The sequence below is a fragment of the Protopterus annectens genome, chromosome 8.part0 (assembly GCF_019279795.1).
Source record: "Protopterus annectens isolate FY-2018-M chromosome 8.part0, PAN1.0, whole genome shotgun sequence".
NCBI lineage: Eukaryota > Metazoa > Chordata > Ceratodontiformes > Protopteridae > Protopterus > Protopterus annectens.
Window position 1 is genome coordinate 1,754,185,619 of NC_056741.1, and position 25,256 is coordinate 1,754,210,874.

General features: G+C 35.8%; 1 protein-coding gene across 1 annotated transcript in view; it reads right to left on the reverse strand.

The window, feature by feature from the left end:
- LOC122809619 (cytochrome P450 2J6-like) overlaps positions 1-25,256 on the reverse strand; it is a 691,727-nt gene that overhangs the window by 382,546 nt on the left and 283,925 nt on the right. Inside the window, exon 2 of the mRNA XM_044081252.1 lies at positions 15,808-15,970. Within this exon, the coding sequence (XP_043937187.1) occupies positions 15,808-15,970 (163 nt within the window). The remainder of the gene's footprint in view (positions 1-15,807; positions 15,971-25,256) is intronic.

Below are 25,256 nucleotides of genomic sequence, written 5' to 3' on the forward strand. Positions count from 1 at the left end.
TGTTGGAAATGTAATCAGGAATGCCAGCTGTAGTTAGATGGGCCTTCATTACAAAACTAAGTAGAAGATGAAAATGTGCAGGAGAATGAACATATACTAACGAATAGTATTGAAGATGGAACTATAAGTGTAATTCATTAGACTGATGTAAGGAATTATGAAAATGTTGAAAATAATGCTGAAGGGCATATTAATATGAGAGAAAATAATAGCATGGTGATGATGGGAAAATGGATGGCAGATATTGCATCACATAGAAACACAAAATATGTATGCAGTATTACACACGACTGAAGAGAAATTGTGCTGGGAGAAAATGTAACTTCTTTTAGGAACAGAGTAAGAAAAAAATGCAGACAAGTGTGAACAAAGATGCAAAAAGTATAAAATATGTTTAATATAGGGATTGTATTTATTTATTTTTTTTATTTATCTTTTGTTGAGCACGTTAATCCCACTAGGCTACTAGCCTTTTTTTCAAGGGAGACATGAAATAGCATTTATATTACTGGGGGAAATTTAGCCATGACATCAGGGAATTTCTACTACTTGATACGATACTTGTGGTGTGTGCAGCCACTGAGTGTGAGTGTCTGTCTTGTTCACAGTACAGTGGCAGCATGGAGAACGGCATGCTAAACATGGTGTCCAAGGGAAATGCAGTAGAGGTGAACCCCATAGAGATGTTTGCTAAACTCAAGGAGGAGAAAGGAGATCGGTTCAAGAATTCAAAGAAGCTATTTCAATGGGAGCTTTTCAAAGAGTCAAAAAAGTGGAGAGAAATGAAAGAAAGAAGTTATAATTATAGCCCTCCAGTCATTAGGGTTGTTAGATGATGTATTAGAAGAAAGTGAGCTGGAGACGGGAAAGTAATTATTGCAGAGTGAAATCTTGGAGAGAACAAATAAGGGGGAAGGACAGAAATTAAAGAAGAGATCATTTGCAGAAGTAGTCAGAGAACAAAAAAAAGTTACAATGGAGAGAAAGAAGACAGAAAAATTAGAAAGGAACAAGTATGTAGTAAGAATCCACAGTAAGGAAGACTAGGAAATGAACAGGTATGAAGTATGGGACAAGATTGGTGTGCCTTTAGGAATAAAAGCACAAGAGGTAAGATGCTTATTCTGATAAAAACGAAGACTTATTGTGACATTTTCTTTAAGACTACTGAACTTTTGAATCTTTTTTGGAAAATATAAAAAGAAATATATATCCATGGAATAAATATATGATAAACATACTTCTTTTGAGAAACACAAAGGTAATGTACAATTTCAGAAACTGTAAAGAAATGTAAGGCTGGTGTGGAAAGGCAAACTCAATAACTCCTCGGCTTGGACAGTACACAGTACAAAGAACACAAGTTTATTGCATGCAACAAAATATTTATTAAAAACTTGTGTAATGAAGTAAAGGTCATGTCTAATGTTATTGACTTTGGTCATGGTCTTGGGACTGCAATGTGATTTTGAAAATGGAAAATGGCAAAATTATGCACATTCCAAGCATGATTAATGTTGATGGTTATATATATCTGTTGTTGAATATTGGGGACAACAAAGGACATGTTTTTTTTTCTGTGGGAAAGAGGGACATTGTGAATAATTGTGATAAAAAGAGATGTTATTTATGTGGGGAAACTGGTCATGATGCTAAAAATTGTGAAAAAAAAATGATATAAATGTAAACAAACAAGATGTGTATGGATGGAGTGTGAGAAGGAGAGACATTTAAATGTGATGTGGAAGGACAGAAATGAGAAGATGTAAATGAGAAGGAAAAACTGTGATAGGAGGAACAAAAAAGATAAAAGGGAAAGCAATGATACAAACTAAGAAGAAAATGTGGATAGTACACTAAAAAGGAAAGGGGAATTGGGAAGGAAGTTAGTGATGGAGAACAAATAAACTGGAAAATGGTTAAAAAAGTTTAATCAGTAAAAGGATGGAACATTTCAGGATTTAGAAATGAAAGTAGAAAAGAAAAACAGATAAATAAACAATTTATTGTAAAGAGATGGGTGGCAAATAATTTAAGATTGTATCTATTAATTTTAGTAGTATAATGCATGTAGTAAGTAGATTTGGAATGGTGTGATACATGTGAGGTAGATTTGATAGTATTGGAAGATATGGTTTTAAATGAAGAAGAACGACAACAGACAGAAATGTTATGGTTAAGGGGTATAATATAGAAGCTGGGTAGTGAAAACTGTTCAGGGATTGCTATATTATATAGGAAGGAAATAGAATTTTTGGATTATAGTTTGGTTAAATTTTGGAGATTAATGGTAGTGGATTTTAGGTGTGAAGTGAACATGTATAGATTATTAGCAGTATAGGCATATGTGATTTATAAAGAAAGGGGGAAATTATTTCAAGAAATATTAGATTATGTTATAGTAAATATGGATATAATAATAACAGGATACTTTAATTGTGATTTAAGACATACAACCCAACAAATATATCAAATAAGAAAGTGATGGAAGAAATAAGAAAATGTCAAAATTTATTGTTATGGAGTTGGAATAAAAGTGCATATTGAAGAGAAAAATAACAGAGATAGATTTTTTGTTATCTAAAAATATGAGAGCAGTGATAGAAGAAGCAGTAGAGATGGGTTTTGCAGATCATTTAGCAACATGGATTGAAATAGATGAGAATAAGGAACATATAAAATTGGTTAAGGAATTAAGATGATTTAATAGAAATGTGTGGAATAAGAAAGGACAAGAAGTTATTACAATGTTATGGAAAAATCATTTGACAATGAGAGACTTTTACAAAAAATGGTCAGAATGGTGGATAACAATTAAAGAAAAATATAAAAGAATGTATGTAATGTGGGAAAAGAGAAAAAGATAAAAAGAAATATAGAAAAATATAAAAAGCCGCCTTATGTATTCTTGATGGAAATGAAAGGGAATATTTTGAAAAGAAGAAGAGATTTATCAAAAGAATCAAGATAAAATAAAAAAATATATTATATAAGCAAAATATTTTCTCAAGAAAAAAAGGAAAATGTATCACTGTAGTTAAGTAGAAAAGTAAAGGAAAATAGTGGTATAATGAGAGAAATGGAAAATGAAAAGGAAAACCTGAAAGAGAACAGACACATATAATTAATGCTGTAATTAAGTATCTGAAACAGGGGTCTATATTATAACATCAATGTCTAAAAACTTTGAATGTTATAATATCAAACCCATTCAATCGAAACACCAGAAAACCGAACAGTCAGGATAGCGAATTTTTTTCCAGGGAAAAAATTTGATGTTCTGACAAACATACACACAACTCAAGCACACCAAAATAAATAATCCACACACATACACTTCACAAAACCCTACACTAAACCAGACATACACCACTAGCTACCCACTTACTTTAACCCAACTCTAACCCTAAGGTCCCTAACTATCGCACACTCACCTTACCCGCTCCCTAACCCTAACTCACCTACCTCACCCTAACCCTCACGTCCACACAATCACACATTTACCTGACCCGCGCCCTAACCCTAACTCACCTAACCCATAACCAATCACACTCTGACCTTCATTCGCACACTTACCTTAACCCCGTCCGTAACCTTCATTCCACAGTTGAGGAACTAGCGAAGCTGCAGAAATGGCCCACTGAATACTTTCCCTAGGAAAGTATTCTGTGTTCTGCAGCTTCACTATTTCAAGCGTTCGCTCTACTGGGTTCAATATTATAACATTCTAAATTTTTAGACTTCGATGTTATAATATAGACCCCTGAAACAGATGGTAAAAAACTAAGAAAGAAAGAAAAAGGAAAAATCAGTGAAGGGTAAAGCAGTTTACAGTAGAAATGAATATAGAATTGAAAAAACAAATAATAATTATATAATTAATAAAGCTAATGAAGAAAATAAATGCTAAGTTTAATAGCTAGACTGGTATAGGATATTCAATATACAGGAATTTAATGCATTGACAAAAAGAAATTTTGGTAAAGATATTTAATGAATGGTGAGATGATGGTATCAATTATGAAGAAATATGTAAGGATGTTATGAGATTTATATGGATTTATATGAGATGTATATGGATTAATTCTTAAATCTGTTATATATTCTGGCATACCTGGAATATTTTTTTAAGTGTTCTTCCACTAAGTATATAATTGTCAAAATATGCAACTGTTCTTGTACAAAAGTATACAATTGTCAAAGTTACTCTGTCTGTATGTACATATCTGTGGAGCTTTTCTTCCTGGGACTCCGCTGAAAATTGACCAAAATCCAGTCAGACTCTCCTGGTTAACAAATGTAAAATAAATAAATAAAATAAATAAAAAATATGGATGAAAGGAGAAAAGAAAAGAATTAAAAATTGGAGGCCTGTAATGGTGAATAATAGTGATTATAAATTATTTATGAAAATAATACAAAAAAGGTTAGAAAATAAATTGAATTACATATTGGAAGAAGCTATTTATGGGGTTAAAGGAAAAGGAAGCCAAGAGCTATTAATGGCAATTAGGTAAACAGTGAATGCTATTAAGCAAAGACAAAAAGAAATAAAATTAATGGTGGCTGATATAAATAAAGCATTTGATTCAATAGAACATACCTTATGGAAAATAGTGGAAGAATATAATGTTAGTACAAAGATAAAGAAAATATGTGAATCAGTATATAAAAATACTAACATTAGGGTTAGTAAATGTTTGATTAAGTGAAGAAATAGAGATAAATTGAGGTGTACACCAAGGATGTCCAATGAGTAGTATTTTGTTTTTAATGATTATGAATAGTGTAATAAGGGGGATTAAATGAAGAAATGGAAAAAGTAAATATGTACATAACATGTGAATGATATATCCTATTATTATGTATTATGTGATAATATAACAGTAACAGCTAAAAATGGTCTTATTATTATGTCTTATGCCGATAATATAATATTAACAGCTTAAAATGGAGAAGAAATGAAGATAATTATAAATGTGCATAATAGATTGCAAGAAGTTGGACTAAATATTAATAAAGAAAAGTATGGGATTCTGTAGATATAAAGAATTAGAAAGAATACAGTTTGAAAAGAAAAATATATTAGTACTAGGAACTGATTTTGGAGAATATGATATATTGAAAGAACAATGGGAGAAAATTTTGAGAGATTTAAAGGGACTTAGTGCCAAGTGGAATAGGTATAGATTCTCATTCAATAATAAAGTACATTTGATAAACACAATATGGATGGGAAAATTACCATATATAGCTAGTTTATATATGACCCAAATGACTTGGAGAAACAGTTTATTAAACTTACATTTCAATTTATTTGGGGGTCTAGATTCAATCCAATCAAAACAGGGGTATTATATATGGAAAAGGCGGAAGGAGATTTACATTTACTAATACAATAGTATACAGAGCCTCTTTAAATTTATGCAAGGTCTGGGATAGATGAATGGAAAGAAAGCAAGTTGGTAATAAGTATATTAAGGAAAAATATAATAGGGAATGGGGTCTAATAAAAATGAATAAAAGGAAGAGAGAATGAAGAAATGAAGACATAAGAATTTCTTAAGAAAAAATAAAACTGAGGAAAATAAAGATAGAAGGAATAAAAAGGAAATGGAAAAATCTGGTATAAAAACATAATGTAAAATTATTGTGTGAATCCATGGGAACATTAATAGAAGAAAAAGTAAAAGCTATAAAGTCAAGAAATAAATGATGTATGAAGAATATTGTATGTCAAGATTTCTTATGGAGGTTGCACATTATTAAGTTGCCAGTAAAAGGAAATATGCCTTACAAAAAAAACTAAATGAAAGGATTTCCTTTCTTGTAGAGAGTTAGAAACAAAAGAACATGTTTTTTTCACATGCAGAGGAGTTATAACTGTATAGAAAAAAATAACAGAAATAAAATAGTTAAAGAATTATAAGATTATAAACAGATAAATATGGCTATGAGTGAATATTTTTTATGGTAAACATAGTAAAGAATATCTCAATAATTTGGATAAAAAATGTTTTCTAGTATATGGACAATTTGGCATGAAAGACGGAATGAGATTTTGCTCAATGGAAAGTGGTTATTGCCAAATATAATCAGGAAACTTAAGTGGTGACTGTGGAAAAAACAGTTGGGGTCTATACAAATGTAAAGGTTTATCAATAATGAAGGATTATAGTGTTTTATTTGTCTTTGTCTTTCAGCTTTTCCCAGTTACGGGTCACCACAGTGGAACTCCGGTACGCTAATGATTGGCAGTGGATTTTTACGGTGCTGAGTTGCCAGCCCAATGCCCAACTGTAAATTCTTAATAGTTGTACAAATAAAGAACCCCTACTCTTTGTAGTAAACACTAAGTGGCACAAGAAGGCTGTTACTAGTGATCACTTAATGTAAGACATAGGCTGTGAGTGGAGATGAGCTGGAACAAGAGAAAAAAGAAACAAATTCAGAACAAAAACAATGTTTTAGGGTGAATGCTGTTGCATTAGGGTCTCTGTTTTACAAAAAAAATGATGGAAGAAGCATAACCAGAAGAATCGAAGGTCATACAGAGGAGTGTGATAATGGACAAAATATTTGGCTTTGAGAAGATTACAGAAAGATGAAGTATGCTGTAAATGATGATGTGAATACAGAAAGGGCACGTATGTAGAGTGGAGTAACTGAATTTAAGGGCATGCACTGTGCTGGGCTTCATGAAGATGGAACAGAAAGCAACAAACAGAGATAGACTGAAAGCAGTATTTTTGGAGTAAAAACATATCCAGAAGTTATAGCAGGTTCCACTGAAAGACTACAGAAACAAAAAGGATGTGCAGGTGAGGAGGCGAGAGACTGGAGCTGTTAAGGGCTGGAAGAATAGGTCTGCTCTGCACACAAAAACAAAGTGTAAACAGCAAATAAACAGGTACTGGGTTTAGACAGTATTGTTATACCTTTACGATTCAGTTTATCTGATATAATAGCATTAATACATACAGGAACTGAACCTTTTTGTGAAATAAATTTTGAGACATTTGCATTAACAGAACAAGTTTGTTAGCGAATATGAAAGGACAAATAATATATCTCCTTGGAAGGATTATATTTATGAAAATTGAAATATATGCTGAAAAAGAATACCGTTTTCACAATTTAGAATTGAGGCAGAAGAGAATAAAATTAAAAATATGTTTTCTAACCTTATGTCAGGATGTGCATGATAGGTATAGACATGAAGGGTGGGAAGTTTATGTAACTTTGAAAACAGAAAATAACATTTTACCGCATGTGCCTAATGTGATAGTAATACATGGGGGAAAAATGGAATGTTAAGTACTGGGGGCAACCAAAAGCATATTTTTTTTTCTCTGGAGATGAGCACATTTGATCCAGGATTTTACAAAAAAGATGGTGTGGGCAGTATGAGGAGTTTGGACATTCTATAAAAATCTGTGAACTGTATTATAGGAAATGTGGAAATGAGCAGCATTCTTGGTTTGACTGTCCTCAAATTAATGAAGACACAAAGTGAGGAAAATGAGGGGGAAGAACAAGTTTTTACACAAGAAATGGTGAAGTGAATGATAAAGGATAAGGGTGGGGGTGGGGGTGGGGGTGAGGGTGAGGATGTACAAGATAAAAATATCGAAAAAGATAGACTAGATGAAGTCCACAAACTAATACATGAAAATGAAATACATATAGAGATGGAAAACAGTTTTGGGGTATTAAAAACAGAGGAAGAAGAAGAGGTAGTTATGCTCTGAGTTAGGAAAAAGGGCACTGTGAAGAAAATGAAAACACTGTCATCTGTGTTAGCATGTCTGGCAGGAGATTTGTGTATATTCTGGATTAACTTGTATGGTATGCCAGCATGTCCACTTGTGAAAATGTAAATAAATTTTAAAATGTTGAGTATTTCCCTGTTTATACAGAATGTTTAGAGCATCTGACAGTGTTTTGATTCATTTCTAATTGTGCGTGATTGAGAGGGACATTCTATAGTACTGTGGAGAATCAGTTGAACAGTGATAGGGTCATATTGTCAGTATGGTAATTTCCCAGGGTAGTGGATGTCTCAAAGGATACAATAATGCACTTTTTGGAATTTAGTTTTAGTCTGTATCTCTGGCACCAGTTATTTGTTTGGGACAAGCCTTTCTGTAGAATGGCTGAGTCATTTGGGGATCCATTGACTGCTCCTAACTTGCAGTCATCTGCAAACTTTGTCATCCAGAGATCATTGGTGTTTACATTTAGTTCAGCAAAGTAGATGCCAAACAGGAGAGGTCCCAGAACCAAGTAATGTGAGACTTGACTGGTGACCGGTCCTTTTTGTGGTGGTTGCTTTGGCTATCTTGACCTCCTGAGGTTTGTGAGCCATTTGACAATCCAGCAGGTGAGGCATGAGTTTATTCAAGCTATGTAAGCTTCTACACTATGTGCAAGTGAGGTATTGTGACAAAAGCTTTGGCCAGGTCTTGGCAGTCAGTGTGCACTATCTTGCCTCTGTCCACTGCTTTGGTGACCTATTTGAAGAGGTCTACTAAGCTGAGTAAGCAAGACTTGCCTTTGACAAACTCAGACTTAGATGGGTCCAGTGTTGGGAGGCTCCTTGTGTCCTTATTAATTCCATGATAAGTTTTTCCATGTCCTTACAGATGAGGCTGTTCAGACTGATGGGTTGGTAATTACCTGGGTCAGTAAATGGCCCTCCCTTGTGCATGGTTAAGACTGTTGCTATCTTCCATTCATTTGGTGCAAAGCCTGTGCAGAGGCAAATTTTAATAGATTTGTTTGGGCATAAACAGAACATGCTTCATGTTATCTATGATACATCCTGGGATATTATCAGGGCCTTTTGATGCAGTATTCCTGGCCTTTGACAATACTTTCAGAACTTGGTGCTGCGTGAAGGCTGGGGTATCATTTATTGGAATTTCTTGTAAAAAGGGAGAATGCTAAGATGTGACGCAAGATTGCTTCATAAACTAGTTAACCAGATTGTGGTATATGCATTCACATCTGTGGGGGTGATAAATACCTCCCAACCTCTTATCACAAGAAATCTGGACAAAACCAAAAGTGAAGGGGATCAAAGGTCCAGAAATAGGTACAGATTTTTCAATATTACTCTTATAAACATAGGAAGTTGCTAGAGCAACAGGTTTTGAGTTAGCATGCATTGTCTGAAGGGTATAAAGTCTGAAATTCAAATGGCTGGTACTATTTAATAACTTCAATCCTTAGCAATGTACCACAAAACTACAATTTGTATGAGAAACAGACCAAAAAATATGAGGCAAAAATCTAGAAATTCTGAATAGTTGTGAGGTATGAGGTGAGAGTACATATGTTTGAGGAATTAAAGAAATTTGATATGGACCTTATTGTCACTGGTGATTCTAGTTCTAACTTTGGAATGAAAGCAAGAAAAATTGCATAAGACATAAACGTTTGTAAAGAAATAATGAAGATTAAAAGTTATACATATATGGAACGATAAGCAATTTGTTTATGCAAGAGGTATCTATGACTGTGACTGGCTGGGTGTAAGTCAAAAGGTAGAATACACACTTGGTAGAAAGGTCTTTGAGGGTGTAAAAAAGACTGCACAAGTGAGTGAATGCTCATTTGTACTAATCACATATGGTTCATTTTAGTTTTATATAGTGCAGGAAAGGTGTGCACAGGATAATTAATATTTCAATGAAAAAGGGGTGGTTGTGAAGATGTGTAAGATTACATTATAGTAGTTGTTGTGAATATGCCAGTATTCATGGGTTAGGTTTAGAGTAAAGGTCATATAAGGGGATATATTCAGTGCATGTTTTGTGTTGTCTGTGTTCTGCATCCTTTGCCTTTTGCAGTGGTACTTTTTTTAGAAAAGTAAATGGTAAGGTTAGACTTTGGGGCAGGTGAAAGGGTTTGCTTAGGGTTATGATTAAGGTTAGCACACATGAGTAAGATGGTATAAGAGGGCATAACCCCACTGCCCACCTTACTCATGTGTGTTAACCCTGACCGTAACCCTAACTGTACACATTTTGTTACTAAAAACACTTTCCCTAACAGTATCAGTACCAGGATGACACTTGATCTTGGTTTTCTTGATGGGGTTTACTGATATATATATATATATATATATATATATATATATATATATATATATATATATATATATATATATATATATATATATGGATCACCTTCGATTTACCGAAACGCCAAACCGCCGAAACACAAATCACCGACACCAAAAGACCGACAACAAAAAATACCGACAACGCAAAACACCGAACACCATTACACCAACACACTACACGTAAACAACACAGTACACTACATAACATATCCACTAGCCCTAACCCAAACCCTAACCCCAAGGTCCGACACTACCGCACACTCACCCTACCTGCACCCTAACCCTAACTCACTTAACCCACCCCTAAACCCACAGTCCCTCACTATCGCACACACCCTACCTGCACCCTAACCCTAACTCACTTAATCCACCCCTAAACCCACAGTCCCTCACTATCGCACACTTACCTGTCCGCTCCCTAACACTAAATCCCTCACTCTATCGCACACTTACCGAGTCCGTCGGGTTCTCACCTTGTCGGTCATCTGCGTTGTCGGTGTTTTCGACCCGTCGGATTCCGTGTCGGTGAAATGCGATTTCGGGCATCTAAAGGTGATCCATATATATATATATATATATATATATATATATATATATATATATATATATTTTTTTTTTTTTTTAAGTGGGAGAGAAGTATTCAGAGTTTTCCGATTCTCTATTTCTCTTTTTTGTTCTACCATTTGTAATTTCTGTTTTGAGTTTTCTATCTTTCATGACATAATTGATTGACTATGGAGTCATACTGAAGGACTGCAGGAAATATAGAAAATGAGGAACACATTAGAATAAGATTAACAAATGAGAGTACGAAATCTGATGAGATGGCAATGGAAATAAGAATATTATGGTACAATACATGTTTGTAGTTATGAATTACATATAAAGAAAAGTATAAAAAGTGGAAGTGTATGAAACTAGGTAAAAAAGAATATAGGAACATAGAAACAATGCAGGCAAGTGATTCCAAAGACCATAAGAGGCCTAACAATATACCCCTTTAAACCGATACATTTAAATGTTATCAACCCTCTTTACAATAACTTAACAGTACCCACTTCCCCAGAAAGAACAGAGATATACATGACATCCTTGGTATAAATTTATGACTGCCCTTCCAGTCATCACGATTAGTCACAAAATAATAGTTTGCTTGACCTTTAGTGTAACTTATTCCATAGGCTAGAAATACATTGAATTAAGAAACTGTCCCTCCAGTCAGTCTTGTTTATTGGTTAGTACAAAGCTAGGTCCCTAGTATGAGTATTTGTAGAACCACTGGTTTTGCAAAGAAATAGGAAGTTAAATAGTAGTGTCCTGGCCAATATAAGCAGCACACAGAGTGACCACTTTCTACAGCCTCTGTAAACTTTTCAAAGAGGACCTGTGACAATCTGGTCAGACATGACTGTTGAAGACGGTAGGAGTGGCACTGAATACAGAGATATTGTGACAGTTGATGCTCTTCTTTGACATTCTAAATTCTATGGCACACATTTGCAACAACAATAAAAAAAAGAATCATGCAATCACCAGTGTTATGACTAACTAAAAATTAAACCAGGATTTTGAACAAAAAATGACAAATTTCCTAGCTGCCCCTCCTTTTGTGCCACACATAAAAGAGTTTTATCATTTGACAGAAAATGCTCCCATTGAATATAGTCTCACTAGTCTGAACTTGCTGAATATAATAGTACCAGAATGAGTTTACATTTGTTCTGGAGTACTGTCAGATCACAGTATTTGTGACTACTTTTTTCATCCCTGCAGGGCATTTATCTTTTATTCTTGATTATATGAGCATATGGTTAGAATATTTAAATAATGGGGGTGAATAAGCTTGTTGGATATGTTTTTCAATGAGTTTGACTCATCAAGTTTGGAGTTAGTGGGTTGTACATAGACTTCTTGCAAGGGATACTGTACAAAAAGCTGTGAAAGAGTTTGAAAACTCTTATTGTTAATGCTAAAAAGTACTTCACTGCCAACAAAAATATTGTCCAAAAATGTTTTGTTACACCATCAATCCACCATTAAAACCTTGTCATGCACAAAACTCCCAGGCTCTTCCCAGATGCTCCTCTGATATTACAATCAAATTCTGCACATGCTTTGAACACATCTGTCATACTCTTTCAACTACCCCCCTTCTGCAACTACATTCTCACTCTCATTCATACCCTGCTACATAGCTAATGCCTGATTCCTTGGCCAAACTGATATCAATAATCCTGAAGCTGCTCAAAAATCTAAGTACTTCTTCACTAACCTCCCACAGTATTCCTCCATACTGCCTTAGACTCGTTTCCTGTGTAATAGTCTATCCTGTCTCCGGTTTAATAAACAGATCTCAGAAGAAGAACTATGTTCCAACTTCATGGAAATTATTCATAACTGCTGTACTGTAAGTATCACTGTCTTTCCAGCTTCTAAAACACCTCAAAAGCAATCACTTCCTATCCTCTGCCAATATTGTCACATACCAAACTGTTGCACCAAAATAGCACTCTTAGTCTTGTCCAATCACAGATGAGGCAATCTCAACAGTAACAAATGTGTTAGACCCGTTTTCCTTCACCTGCCCATGGAGTTTGACATTGCCTACCATAGCATACTTGTATACTGCTTCTTCCTCTTTAATCATCACCATTTTTACTAAAATGACTCAGAAACTACTACTTAACCACTGGCATCCAAGCTATCAGAGGAGGCAGCCATGTGTAATCAGTCCAACCAGAAGTGCAAGGTTTTCCCAAGGATCAGTACATAGCCCCTTTCTACCCATCATTGTAATAGAGTCTGTGCCCCACACCTATCAACCTGTGCAAATTACTCAGTATACTGATGATACCACTTAACCTCTGAGCTACTGATGCAAAATTAAAAAAAAAATTGCTGACCATTGTGTTTGAAATCTAAATTTCTCACCCACCTGCAAACATAATGTGGTTTTATAGGTGATGATGCAGCCCCATATGGGGATAAGCATCCCACACTCCCAAAACTTATAATACTAGCCCTGTTTTCACAGAACAGTGGGAATGGAACTCTATTTTAAAACACACAAAAGTCTTGCACAATGGTCACATTGTGCCTAAGATGCTATAATCCTATATAAAACAAAAGAGGAATTTGACCAAATGTGTTCCACATAAGTGCACATACAGCCATCTGAGTAAGAATTATGGTCCACTACAACCCAAAATGTGAGTTCAGCTGAAAGTGTTCTAATGAATAGCACAGCTATACTCAGCTGTACCCAAGCAACTGTGATGAAAAAAGGTGAGTTTGACCAAGTGTATTGAACACATAGAGCACAATTAAGTAATTGATTAGCTTTAGGTTAAGTGATTACCGTTCCTTGCACTATGCACCTTACTGCATCCTGCTTGCCAAAAAGTCAATACAGAGAGCAATGGACAACATACAAACCTAGTTAACAGCATCTAAATTTAAAATGATATCTATGAAGGCCAATGTCATGCTGTTTTACCCAGGTCAAAATCAACTCAATGATGCAAAACCTCTTAGAATACTCAGTAATGTTAAAGTCATGTTTGAAATGGTCCCTTTTCCTTGATGTCTATTAAAGTTTAACCATCACATAACCAGAGTTCTTCACCTGAGTAGTTGTAAATGAGGTCCTTATACCATGTACAATAATTTATCACTCCTGATGTGAGACTATTCACTGCTACAGTTTTCCTTATATGAAATCTGTTGCACTGCACTTCTCTATTTGTTAACCTTTGTCCTTTTTTTTAGATCAGTGTAAACTAATGTACCATCACATCATCTATCTCACATCTGGTCATTCAGAAAGAGAAAGCCACTGTATCTCATTGGCTATAAGACTACCTAGAAAATTGCCAAGTCAGTCCTTCACTATCCATACCCCCCCCCTTTAAAACATTCGTCAAATATGGCAACCACACATACCAATCTTTTTATTGCACCCCCACTCTCACAAAAGAGACATGGAGACTCACAATTTCCAATTATTATCTCTAAAACCTGGAACTATTAGCCCCTCTCCACTGGGTGCAGTTCCAGTACTATGGCCTTTAGATTTCAACTCTAGCAATATAATTCCTCCATCTGGAAGAGTGACTACAATGAGCACTGTGAAAACTGTACAAATATAATAACCTCAGTTGTATCATGCATTTTGTCTTCTAAGTATTTCTCTTGAGTCCCCTTGAATCAAACTATTTTTTATTGCTATTGTTTCTTATATAGTTATATGTCATATTGTAGACATAAGTAGTGATACGTCAGTATTATTCTGTTAAGCTTATGATTACATGTGGAGCCACCCCCCCCCCACGTCCTCCACTGAAATGGGTTCTACCTAGTTAGAAAGTCCACTTAATCAAAACAAATAAAAATGGGAATATTCCCTGTTTATTAACTATCCTAATACTATGTACACTCATGCTATTTTATTTGTGGAGCTTTTCTCCCTGGGCCTCCACCGAAAATGGGCTCTTCTTGGCCCAGTGGACTTTCCCAGTGAACAAATGCCAATAAATAAATAAACAGATGCACTTAACTTACTGAGTTAAACAGTGTTGCAGTAAACCCTACTTTAGCTCCCCTGTTTCACTCCTTGCTTCCTTTTACTAAAATTGTAAATTACCTATTTATACCAGAATTTAGCAGTAAGTTGATTTTTCTGCAAATACAGAGGACTAAAACTTAGCTGATGGAAAATAATTTGGCAATTCGCAACACTTTTTCTTTTGTGAAAAGTGTTAAAGAAGCTTATGCTCTGGGTAAGACATTATTCCATGCTTTCAAAAGACATTCTGCTCCATGAGATTCTCTAAAAAGGCTTGTTTGATTGCTTATGAAATTTATGTAAGCAAAATTTAAAAAATGTACATAAACTCCTAATTCCAAAAGAATCAAAGTAGGCACGACCCCAAGCATTGGGACAAGTATAACCTGGTAGAGCAATGACATGGACTGAAAAGTTGGGACTGACTGCTTGAAACCTCTAAGTATAAAATGCAGTGTCCATAGCGTGCATACGTTTGTGTTCGTGTGCGTGTGTGTGCGCGTGCGTGTGTATATTACATGCTAGATTCCCCCAACCATAACCCATAGGCCACCGCATATTACAGTATAGACGTTCAATAGCTTCCTTCATCTTTCTACTACTTCTCTTATAGTGTAACCATTTATAATGATTTCTGCCTCCCAGTTTATCAAGTAAGAGAGTGCATGCATGCATGAATGCTTGCAGTATTCTGAACTTTGGCATCTCCCCAGCTGTAGTCAGTGATCACAAAACTGAGGTGTTCAGAATGCATGCATACATAATGAAATTTGCTTGCATTGCATGAACTGAAATCTTGCTAAGTCACATTTGCATAACTTGAAATGTGCACTGCGGACTTATTCTCATGCACTGGGTCATCTGCAAATCCACTGCCGTGCTGTGCTCTTTTCATTTACAGCGATTTTAATACACTGCTGCCCCACCCTCCCCACCAGGCATATGTAATACATGTGGTTGTTGAGTGGTTGGGGCAACAATCCCTCTTGTTGGAAGGCCTCTTCATTACTTCCTTACTAGTTTTAGGATCTAACTCAAAGGAGTCATGTCAAGTGAAGCCCTGACCCTAAAGAAGAAGAATTTTGGAGAATGCTGTCAAGAAGCATTTCCTTACCTTTCTTTTCACTGATCCTTACAAACAATGGGTCTTCTGGCCTGTCTGAAAATTCAGCAGCATGGTTCACCAAAGCTTCTTTCACAGCCTGAAAGCCACTCAATACGACTATTAATCTATTTCCTAGAAATATGCTGTAGACATTCCCATATTTTTTTGCCAGCTGAAAGCAAAAATGAAAATAGGTTAGTAGTCTGTTCATCTGTAGAAGAAAACATACTGATTCTCAGAGAAGCATGCTCTTAGGATGCAGTGGTTTAAAATCTTAACTTTAGTCAACCTTTGGAGCAATTCTGCATATGTGTGATTCCTTGCATTTCCCAAGCTATATGAATCATATTGATAATGTACTGCATTTAGTATTAACGTGTGCTTTTACATTATCAACATATGTGTCCTTATTAACGAAAGACATATGAAACGTTTTAAATAAATGTTCTTAGAATTCAGAAAACTCATTTTGTGCAAGTGCATCTTTAATGTGTGATAAAGGAGCACTACTTGAGTAACTGATTTGTTTATAAGGTCAGACACTAGGTAAAAGACGACCGAGGGACTCAAACCTTGGGATACCAGATGAAACTCATTAGCACTTCATAGTTTTTAACCCTTACTCTTTCTGCCATAAACAGTTATGAATTCACTGTACACAAAATAGTTTTCATATTTTGCTGTTAACATAAGGGGATGATTACAACAGTTGACTTAAAGAGCAAAAGAGAATATCTTTTGCCAGGGCATTTTAAATCAAATTGGCTTTAACATAGCCATAAACTGCACAAACCAAGACATGCGTACCTGTCTATATGTCTATATCTAATATCTATCCGTCTATCCATATATTTATATATGTATTTATATATATATATATATATATATATATATATATATATATATATATATACATATATATATATATATATATTTACATATGTATTTATATATATATATATATATATATATATATATATATATATATCTCAATAGGTATAGATATAGATACAGATATAGATATATCCATCCATCCATCCACAACCCCTTTTTTCCATTTTTGCACATGTGGTCAGGGTGTCACTTCAAAGTAACAATAATTTAAACCCAAAGTTTATGGGGTCTATATCACTACATCGAATTGTCACTTCAATGAACGCCATTTCATCAGAAACGTCATACATCAAATTCCTTTCACACCCCCCACTAACTATATATACCAGCTCCAAGTTCACACTACAGTGAAAAAAGAGCAACTTTCCCAGTCCTCAACCGTGCCACGATCTCAGTATGAACATTTTGAAGAATGGCATGTTCGATGTAATTGCACTGAAAATACCATCTAACTAATTTATTTTTCGATGAACTGATAGGGACCCGATATATGTATCTCAAAATATAAAAAATAAATGCTAGGTTCATAAAGACTAAAGATCACTAATTTAACAGTTCAGCACCTTCATTTATATTCACCTATTTGCTTCATCAGAACTAAATTAATTTATTTATTTTATTTGATGTTTGCTAATTAGGTAATTGACTGATCCAAGGACCCTTTCCAGCCATGACCAGGGTCTTGCTGGTAATGACATTACACATGTAAATGAACTATTTTACAATACAATGCAAACAGATTAAACATGCATATATACTGGAATTCAATAATCTCTGTGTAGGCTTTGTGAGAAGGCTACACAGATTTTATGTGTTTGCTCAGTGAGTAGCAGAGCTAATTACATATTCATTTCATGCACCACATTTAAATGTAAATAAGGGTGGTTTCATGGCTGGCAGCAGTTTTGTTGGCCATGAAGCATTGTAAAGCAACATGGATAGCAATCCTGAGTACCACAGAGCAAACTAGGTTAGCAGGATAACACGGAATGCCGCAGTGAACATCAGGGTTTAACATATAGTAATGTATATGGTCCAAACACAGTACAGGACAATGTATACATTGCAGAGTATTGTCAAATCCCATCCCATTCTGTACACAAGTTGTGTAAATGATCTATAAGGATAGATGGGCTGCCATTTAAAATAAACAGTTTAGAGAAGTGTGTGCTTTGAATAGGGACACACAGATGAACTGTAGGAATGAACACAGAAAAAGAGGACAGGTGAAACATCCTAATGTACAGCAGATGATGGCATGTCAATGGAAGACAGTTGTAGCAGGAACACTAATCACATATCAATATGGTACAGTACGGACTGCACATTGAAAATTTAGATTATGTCACTGTCACACAAGGTGATATAACAACAGAGAAGATGCCTTTGTGAGATAAACATCTTGATGTGAACAATGGAGAGGACATCTGTCAAGGATGTTATATACAAATGGGGTATGGTGCATATTGTAAAGCTGTATAAACTGATTTGCCTGAATATGAGTGTAATGTCAGCAGAGGTCTCCAACTGGGACACAGTTACAGGCTCATGGACAGCACTAAAAGAGCACTCACAATCATGGACAATATTAGAATACCACAAGTAATCTTATGTCTGTCACACAACATATGTGATTCTGAATGATCATAGATAGTTCTGCACAAACACACTTGTGCAACTCTTATGACATGTCAGCAATCTATGAAGGTAGATCTGCTGGAGGTGTTAGGAAGGACACTGCTATACCTGTATGTGACATTGGGATCACTACAGGCCTGGTTGACTGCTGTGCATGGCAGATATATATGTTGTACAAACCAGACTGTCATAAATGTAACCCATGTCATCAATGTTATCAAACAGCTATGTTTGTACTGTGTGTATCACCAGTACAGGTATCACACATACATATGGTGTAACACTTTGATGAGTGTTCTGCACCATCAGGCAGCAATGTTTATGCAACAAAAAGAATACCTAGGTAGGGCCAATAAGAGGTGTGACAGCTCACTGTGGCAAAGGTGGTACACTTCAGTTACAAATCACTGGAAGATGTGTAGGGATTTATATGAAGAAGGGTGCATTGTGCTCAGTTATTGGTGTGATAAAGGCTATGAATTATGGTGGGAATATGACCTTTGATGTGAATGTCCTTCACATGCTCAGTAGTTGTGTTGCATACAAGGGAGTAGCCAGCACTGTGGCCACATGTTGGTGGACTTTTCACATACCATCTACCCAGGGACACAGGTCACATACCAGTTGGTCTGCTTATAAGATGTAATTTCTACATTATCCTTGGGTTGTGCATTTGTTTTCATAATGTAACAAATCCCCCCATGTTTTTGTTTCATCTCATGTGTTCTCATGGCTGCAGCAGCAGTCTTTGGTGTGTGTTGATACTGTCTGTATTATACTAACATCACAGCTGGAGTCAGTTATTGCCTACAATCTGTAGTCCTTCAGACAGCTGTTTGGACACAGGATGTGTATGTCATTTGTGACGTCTGTGACTTAAATGATGGACAGGAAAGGGCCTAGCAGACAGCCCTGAAGTACTGACCTGATCACTGGACCCGAGATATAGGTCACTTTACACATTTCACCATATTTAGATGCCACATATGTGATTCACTGGTATATCTACTTTGTGATATTGGTGTTTATGGCCAAATTTGACAGTGTTAAGTGAATACGTCAGTGTGGATTTGAGTCAAATGTCTTGGCCTGGTCAAGTTCCACAGGATGATTGTGTTGTCATCATGCGTGCCCTCAATGACCTCTTTAAGGACACCTAACAGATGTAACAAATATGGATGTAACATTAACAACTTACACAGGTCTGTTGCACACAGCCGGGCTATTACTACAGTCCGTTTAGAAAAGTTCCATGATGAAATGTTGGTCTACCTCACAGATGATGAGAGTGAGGATGTGCTGTCCTCACCAACTCAGATGGATGCATGTTGATGTACACCCATCTATGGGAACATATTTCATGTGGAAGGTGTGTTGAAGTGTGTATTCAACTGTGTCAGGAAGGTGTATGTGCTGAGTCATGCTATAGGTGATCTGTGATTCTGTGTGATATGCCTGGATGAAGGTAAGACAGTGCATACTGCCTATCTTGACCTGGCCTAGGGTTTTACCAAAATCCCCCTCTCAGATAGCATTTTGAAACTCTCCCAGGTGAGGATTAACCCTTACATCACTAGATAGTTAACCAATTGACTCACCAACAGAACACATGTTGTGAAAGTTGTTGAATCAACCTCTACCAGTAGAACTTTCACCACTGGTGTACCCCAGAGATCTGTGCTTGGCCCTTTCCTGTTCAGAATCTATTTTTGACCATCCCTCCCAACTTGGAAATATCAAAAATCTGGACAAAGGCCCATGAAAAATAGGTACATATCTATACGTTGATCAACATGATATTTGCATATAATTTTGTAACCCCACCCACTCCAATGGAATTGTGGGGTACCAACTTTCAAATGCAAACTGAAGAACAGACAACCAAAATATGGCCCCCTCAGACCCTGAAGTAAATGGTAAACGTTTTTTGAAATGTGCAGCAATGATGTTCACTGGGAATGGAGAAGATGATGAACATTAGGATTTTGTTTTTGGTGACTTGCATATGTGGGTTTTGTGGAAAAAGTAGGGCATTTACTAGATGCAATATTCTGATCTTAGCAAAAAAATATTATAGTTTGCTAGGACCTCCAAATGTCATTCTCCATGGCCTACTGATCATTGGCATAACTAGTGTTTGTGCCGGCCGGGGCAATCTTTGAGTTTGCCACCCCCCCTCACAAAATCATGGTCGAATAGGGGTCCCCCATACACAGCCCTCCCCCCTGCAGCCATTCCAATGTCCCATTACTTGGCTATTTTGCCTTATTTATCATAAACACTGTAATGTGCATACTGCTTTACATCTGCAATGATTATTTGGATTTCATTTAAAACTTTTATTTTACATTTTATAGCACAAATACTAATAGATTTCTCCTAAACAAACAATACAGTCTCACAATGAAAACAGACTTAGCATTAAAACTTCCCTGCCCTCGAAACTCACATTCATTGAAACAGCATTGAAGCCCACATTCAAAGAAAATGGGCAGTGGTAGATGAATATTACCTTTAGGCTGTTTTCAAATCATAGCCCCCTTGCACACGAAACATACATGTGTTCTTTGATACACCTTTCTGATTGTATTAAATTATATTCCTTGTATGATACAGCACACTTGTTAGAGCGAATTTTAAATTTATTGTTTTGAACATTTTTCCAGTAAGCAAAACAAAATGCATGAACCAGTAATGAGAAAACTGCCCAATTCAGAACATTTCCATCATAAAAGTATACTCAAATTTCTACAATCCACCAAAATCAATAAATGTGCACAATATTTGTAGAAGTAAAAGTCATCTAAATAATTCCACATTAAAGAGATCTGTAACTAATGAAGAGGTTGCTGCTAGTAAACAACTTTCTATTTCATTGTTTCATCAACAAATGAAGTACAGCTTGCCCTTGAGGAATAAATTGTCTATTTTACATTAAAAAAATGATAAGCTAGCAGTATTGCAATAGGGAATGGATGGCAAACTGACAACAGGTTCATAGAGGTATCTCCACTAAAGAGGACATTGTCAGGACTACAGCATCCAAACCCTTTCAAAGTACAACACAGTACAGTATCAGCAATCCAGCTATATACTGTGGGAGTTGAACCCACAGTCTTTTGCATCAAAAGCAAGTATTCTACTTGTTCTGCTACTAACAACAAAAACAAACAGACTCGGCATAAGCAGCACTAAACTTCTCTCCCCTGAAGAACTATGCAGCACAAGAAATCTAGAAAAAGCCAAAATTTATCGGGGGAGGGGACAAAGGCCCAAATCCAGGGACACATTTTAAACATTGCTTGTATAATCATAGAAAAGTTGCTAGAATATGTTTTATGTTACCATGCATTTCATGAAAGTTAGAAAGACTGAAACTTAAATGGCTTACTTATTGAATTCAGTTCTCATCTCAATGATGTGCCAGAAAACCACAAATTATAAGAGGAACAGACCACAAGTATGAGCCAAATTCTGTAAAACTTTGGACTTACTCCTTGAATCACAAGTGGTGGCATGGCTAGAGAATTTAGGCTCTTTTTCCTTGTACCTAAGGTATAGGGTTTGGGTCTGAGTAACTCTAACCACCAGTTATACCTAACTGGAGCACACACACTGCATATCTTGAAATGGCAAACCTCTTCCTAAATGACACACATTCTCTAAATATTCAGAATGGATAAGCAATAAGAGGACACACTCCCTAAAACAGAGTAAACCATAAATAAGAATGCACACTCCCTAAACTGTACGGCAGTGGAAACATAAGCACTTCAGAATGGCATTACACATCTTAGAACGGAATACACTGAGCAGCGGCATTACAAATCTCAGAATGGAAATAAGCAGTGGTATAACTGTAAGTGGTACAATTATGTACAAATTCGGAATAAACCTGGCTTTGTCATATGCATTTTCAGAACTAAAAGAAGTCTATGATGCTAATGCACCACCTGTTCTCCCGAAACTGCCAGTTTTAGGAGGAATTATGAGGAAAAGGGCAAAATTCTGAGCAAAATCAAGGATGTCTATGAAATCGGGAACAATCAAGAAGTATGGCAGAGCAAGAGACATTGAGACAGGAGACCCCCCTTTCCATGAGAACACATGCAGCTTCCAAAAAACTTTTTCACCTATGGCTTTGTATTTTTATTTGTATTACTTATATTTTTTCCTCTAGAACTTCTGAATAAGCTGGCATGTGTGGCCTGTATACAAAGTAAATTTGCAAACTTACTAAGTTTCTACTATTACTGTCTACAGAGTAGAGGTTTTATGAGAAGCTAAGCTAGGAAAGATATTTATTGCAAAGAAGTGGGGGTGAAGGGGGATGGCAAAAGGCCAACAATTTACAATGCACCTTTTCATGTTCCTTATACAGTTGGAATTCTTCAGTAATTTGTGGGTAATCTCAAGATATACATGATGTTTTGATAACTAAATATTTATATGTCTATAAAGTCTCCACATGTTCTTCAACAGTCATTAGTTTTAAGAGGTCTTAAGATGGGCAAACCTAACACTTGAGTCAAAATCAGGGATGTCCTTGAAAATCAGTGACAGTTGAAATTTATGTCCCTGTCATTTCCCCCTTAAACATGCAAACTTCATGAATAATGCAAGTATAAAGTTTTCTGTGCTAATCTAGACAATACTATATTTTTCTGTCTATTCTTGTAAGATTTAAAAATTATGTCCATGTTTGCATAGCCCCAAAGTTTCACGTTATTCTCATGCTGTTTGTAAGAGGTTCCCACTTATGTTCAACTGCAATACCTCTGCAGCATACCTGTCAGATGTACCTCATTATGAGGAACATTCTTTATTTTGAGTCTTAAACTAATATTCCTAAAAATCGAGAATGTAGAACTGAATCATACCAATTCATCAGACTTTTATGAGCATAAAGTAGCATATTTGTAACTATGCTGTGAACTTAAAGTTATTCAAGTATTACACGTTTTGCCCATAGGATTTTATGTAATAAGAGATGAGTGCTATGTTCTGTTTTTTTTTTTTTTTTTTTTTTTACAATTCAGTGTATACACTTCTCTGTATCTTTTGCTTAGTTTAAATTAATGTGACATTGATTTATTGTTGACTTTATTTAAATATTTTTGGTCTCTGCGTTATATCCAGGCCTGAGTTTAAAATGGTCCAGATGAATCAGCAGCACTCTATCCCAGGTAACAAACTAACCAATCAATGAATAAATGAATAAATTCTAACTTAATAAATAAATAAATGCATGCTATCACTATGACCCGTGGTATCAGTAACTCCCTGATGTGCAGAATGGTGAAGTGCAAGCTGCTGGGAAATCAGATTCCCTGTCCGGTGCCCACTTCTAGCTGTGGCTGGTCCAGCAGTACTTTTGTACAAAAAACAGCAATCATGAAGCTCGCTAAGTTGTAGTCAGAGTCCTGTTTGGAGCAGTAGAACAGCCAAATAAGATAAATAAACAACTACATAAAGTGAAGTAGAGCATGCCAAAGCTCTTTTCTGCTGAAAGTAGGAGGAACATATCATTGTACTTGTTTCAAAATAAAATAAATAAATAAAGTCATCCATCTTCAACCCCTTTTTCCCATTTTGTACATGGGGCTGGGGTGTCACTTCAGCAGTGACTCATTAAATAAATAAAATAAAACTTACCAGTTCAGCTGCAGCTCATTCGGAGATGGGAAAGACTTCACCTCAAGTTTAGCGCACATTCTGCTACATATTCCAACGTTAATTTCTGATTAGATTTTTTAGGAGGAGGAGCCATCTCCCAGCAACTTTTTAGTTTTACCATCAATAATTTTGAGTTCTACAAGATGCTACCAAAACAGATTTCAAAAGCTATAACACTTGAGTTACTCCCACATTACCAGATGCAGTTAAAACCTCGGAATATATCTACTGTGAATGCAAAATACCCATTCAAAAAGATATAAACTCACCCATAAAGACCATGCAGTTATTAGGTTTATTATGTCATTCTATCCTGACCAAGTATTAAAAATATATAACCTCTAAGCAGGTAAAATGGCTATAGTTCCCCATTTGAACTGAAGGAGCAGACTAGAAGACCTAAGGGCTTATACTGGAGCTCAGACTTTTGATTAAAACTGGTGTTGGTCTGGGCCAGGTCTTCTGAATAGTGGTGTGAGTTTTCATTTCTGTTATCAAGAGTTTTGTAAGCAGACGCAAACTTGTCTCTGAGCAATAAAGCACCAGTAAATCAATGCAAATTAAACTTGTCTTTAGCTATGGCTATTAGCAATAAATGCACAGCGTCTGAGCAGTTACTAGTTAAGCAAAACAGTCCAAAGGAGTGCCACCATAGTCTTTTCTTTTGTGCAGTAAAAGTTAAAAATTAAGGTCTGTCCCTCATGAAACTGACATCATTGCTTCCTGCACCTGATGACTAAAAAAAAAAAAAAACGTAAAAACCTGGGAAATTTGGAAACAAAAGGGGCCAATTCATGGCACCCGAATATTTTGCACTCAAAATTGGCATTTACCAAGGAATTTGGTATGGTTGAGAGGTATGCTTGACAGTCCAGGCTAAAGTATATGGCCTTTGGCTTTACCATGATTGCTGATTCTATGCATATCGGGTTCAATCATTGAGTCCACTAATGATGATAGCATACTACAGGAGGGGCAAAGACAGACAGATGATTGGTGCCAAAGTCACACAGTCTGCAAATAAGTACAAAACATGCCTTTATTTTGACCTCCTGTAAAGTGGAATTCCCTGTTAATTAGAGCATTAACAACACTCCCCCTATGTTGAAACCCAGTGTTGCATGATCTGGGAACAAGCATAGATAGCAATCTGAACAATGTGTCCACAGTGGTATAGAAAGGCTATGTTGTGCATCTCATAAGTCAGGTTATCATATTCGGATCTGAGGATTATATAACAACACTGTACT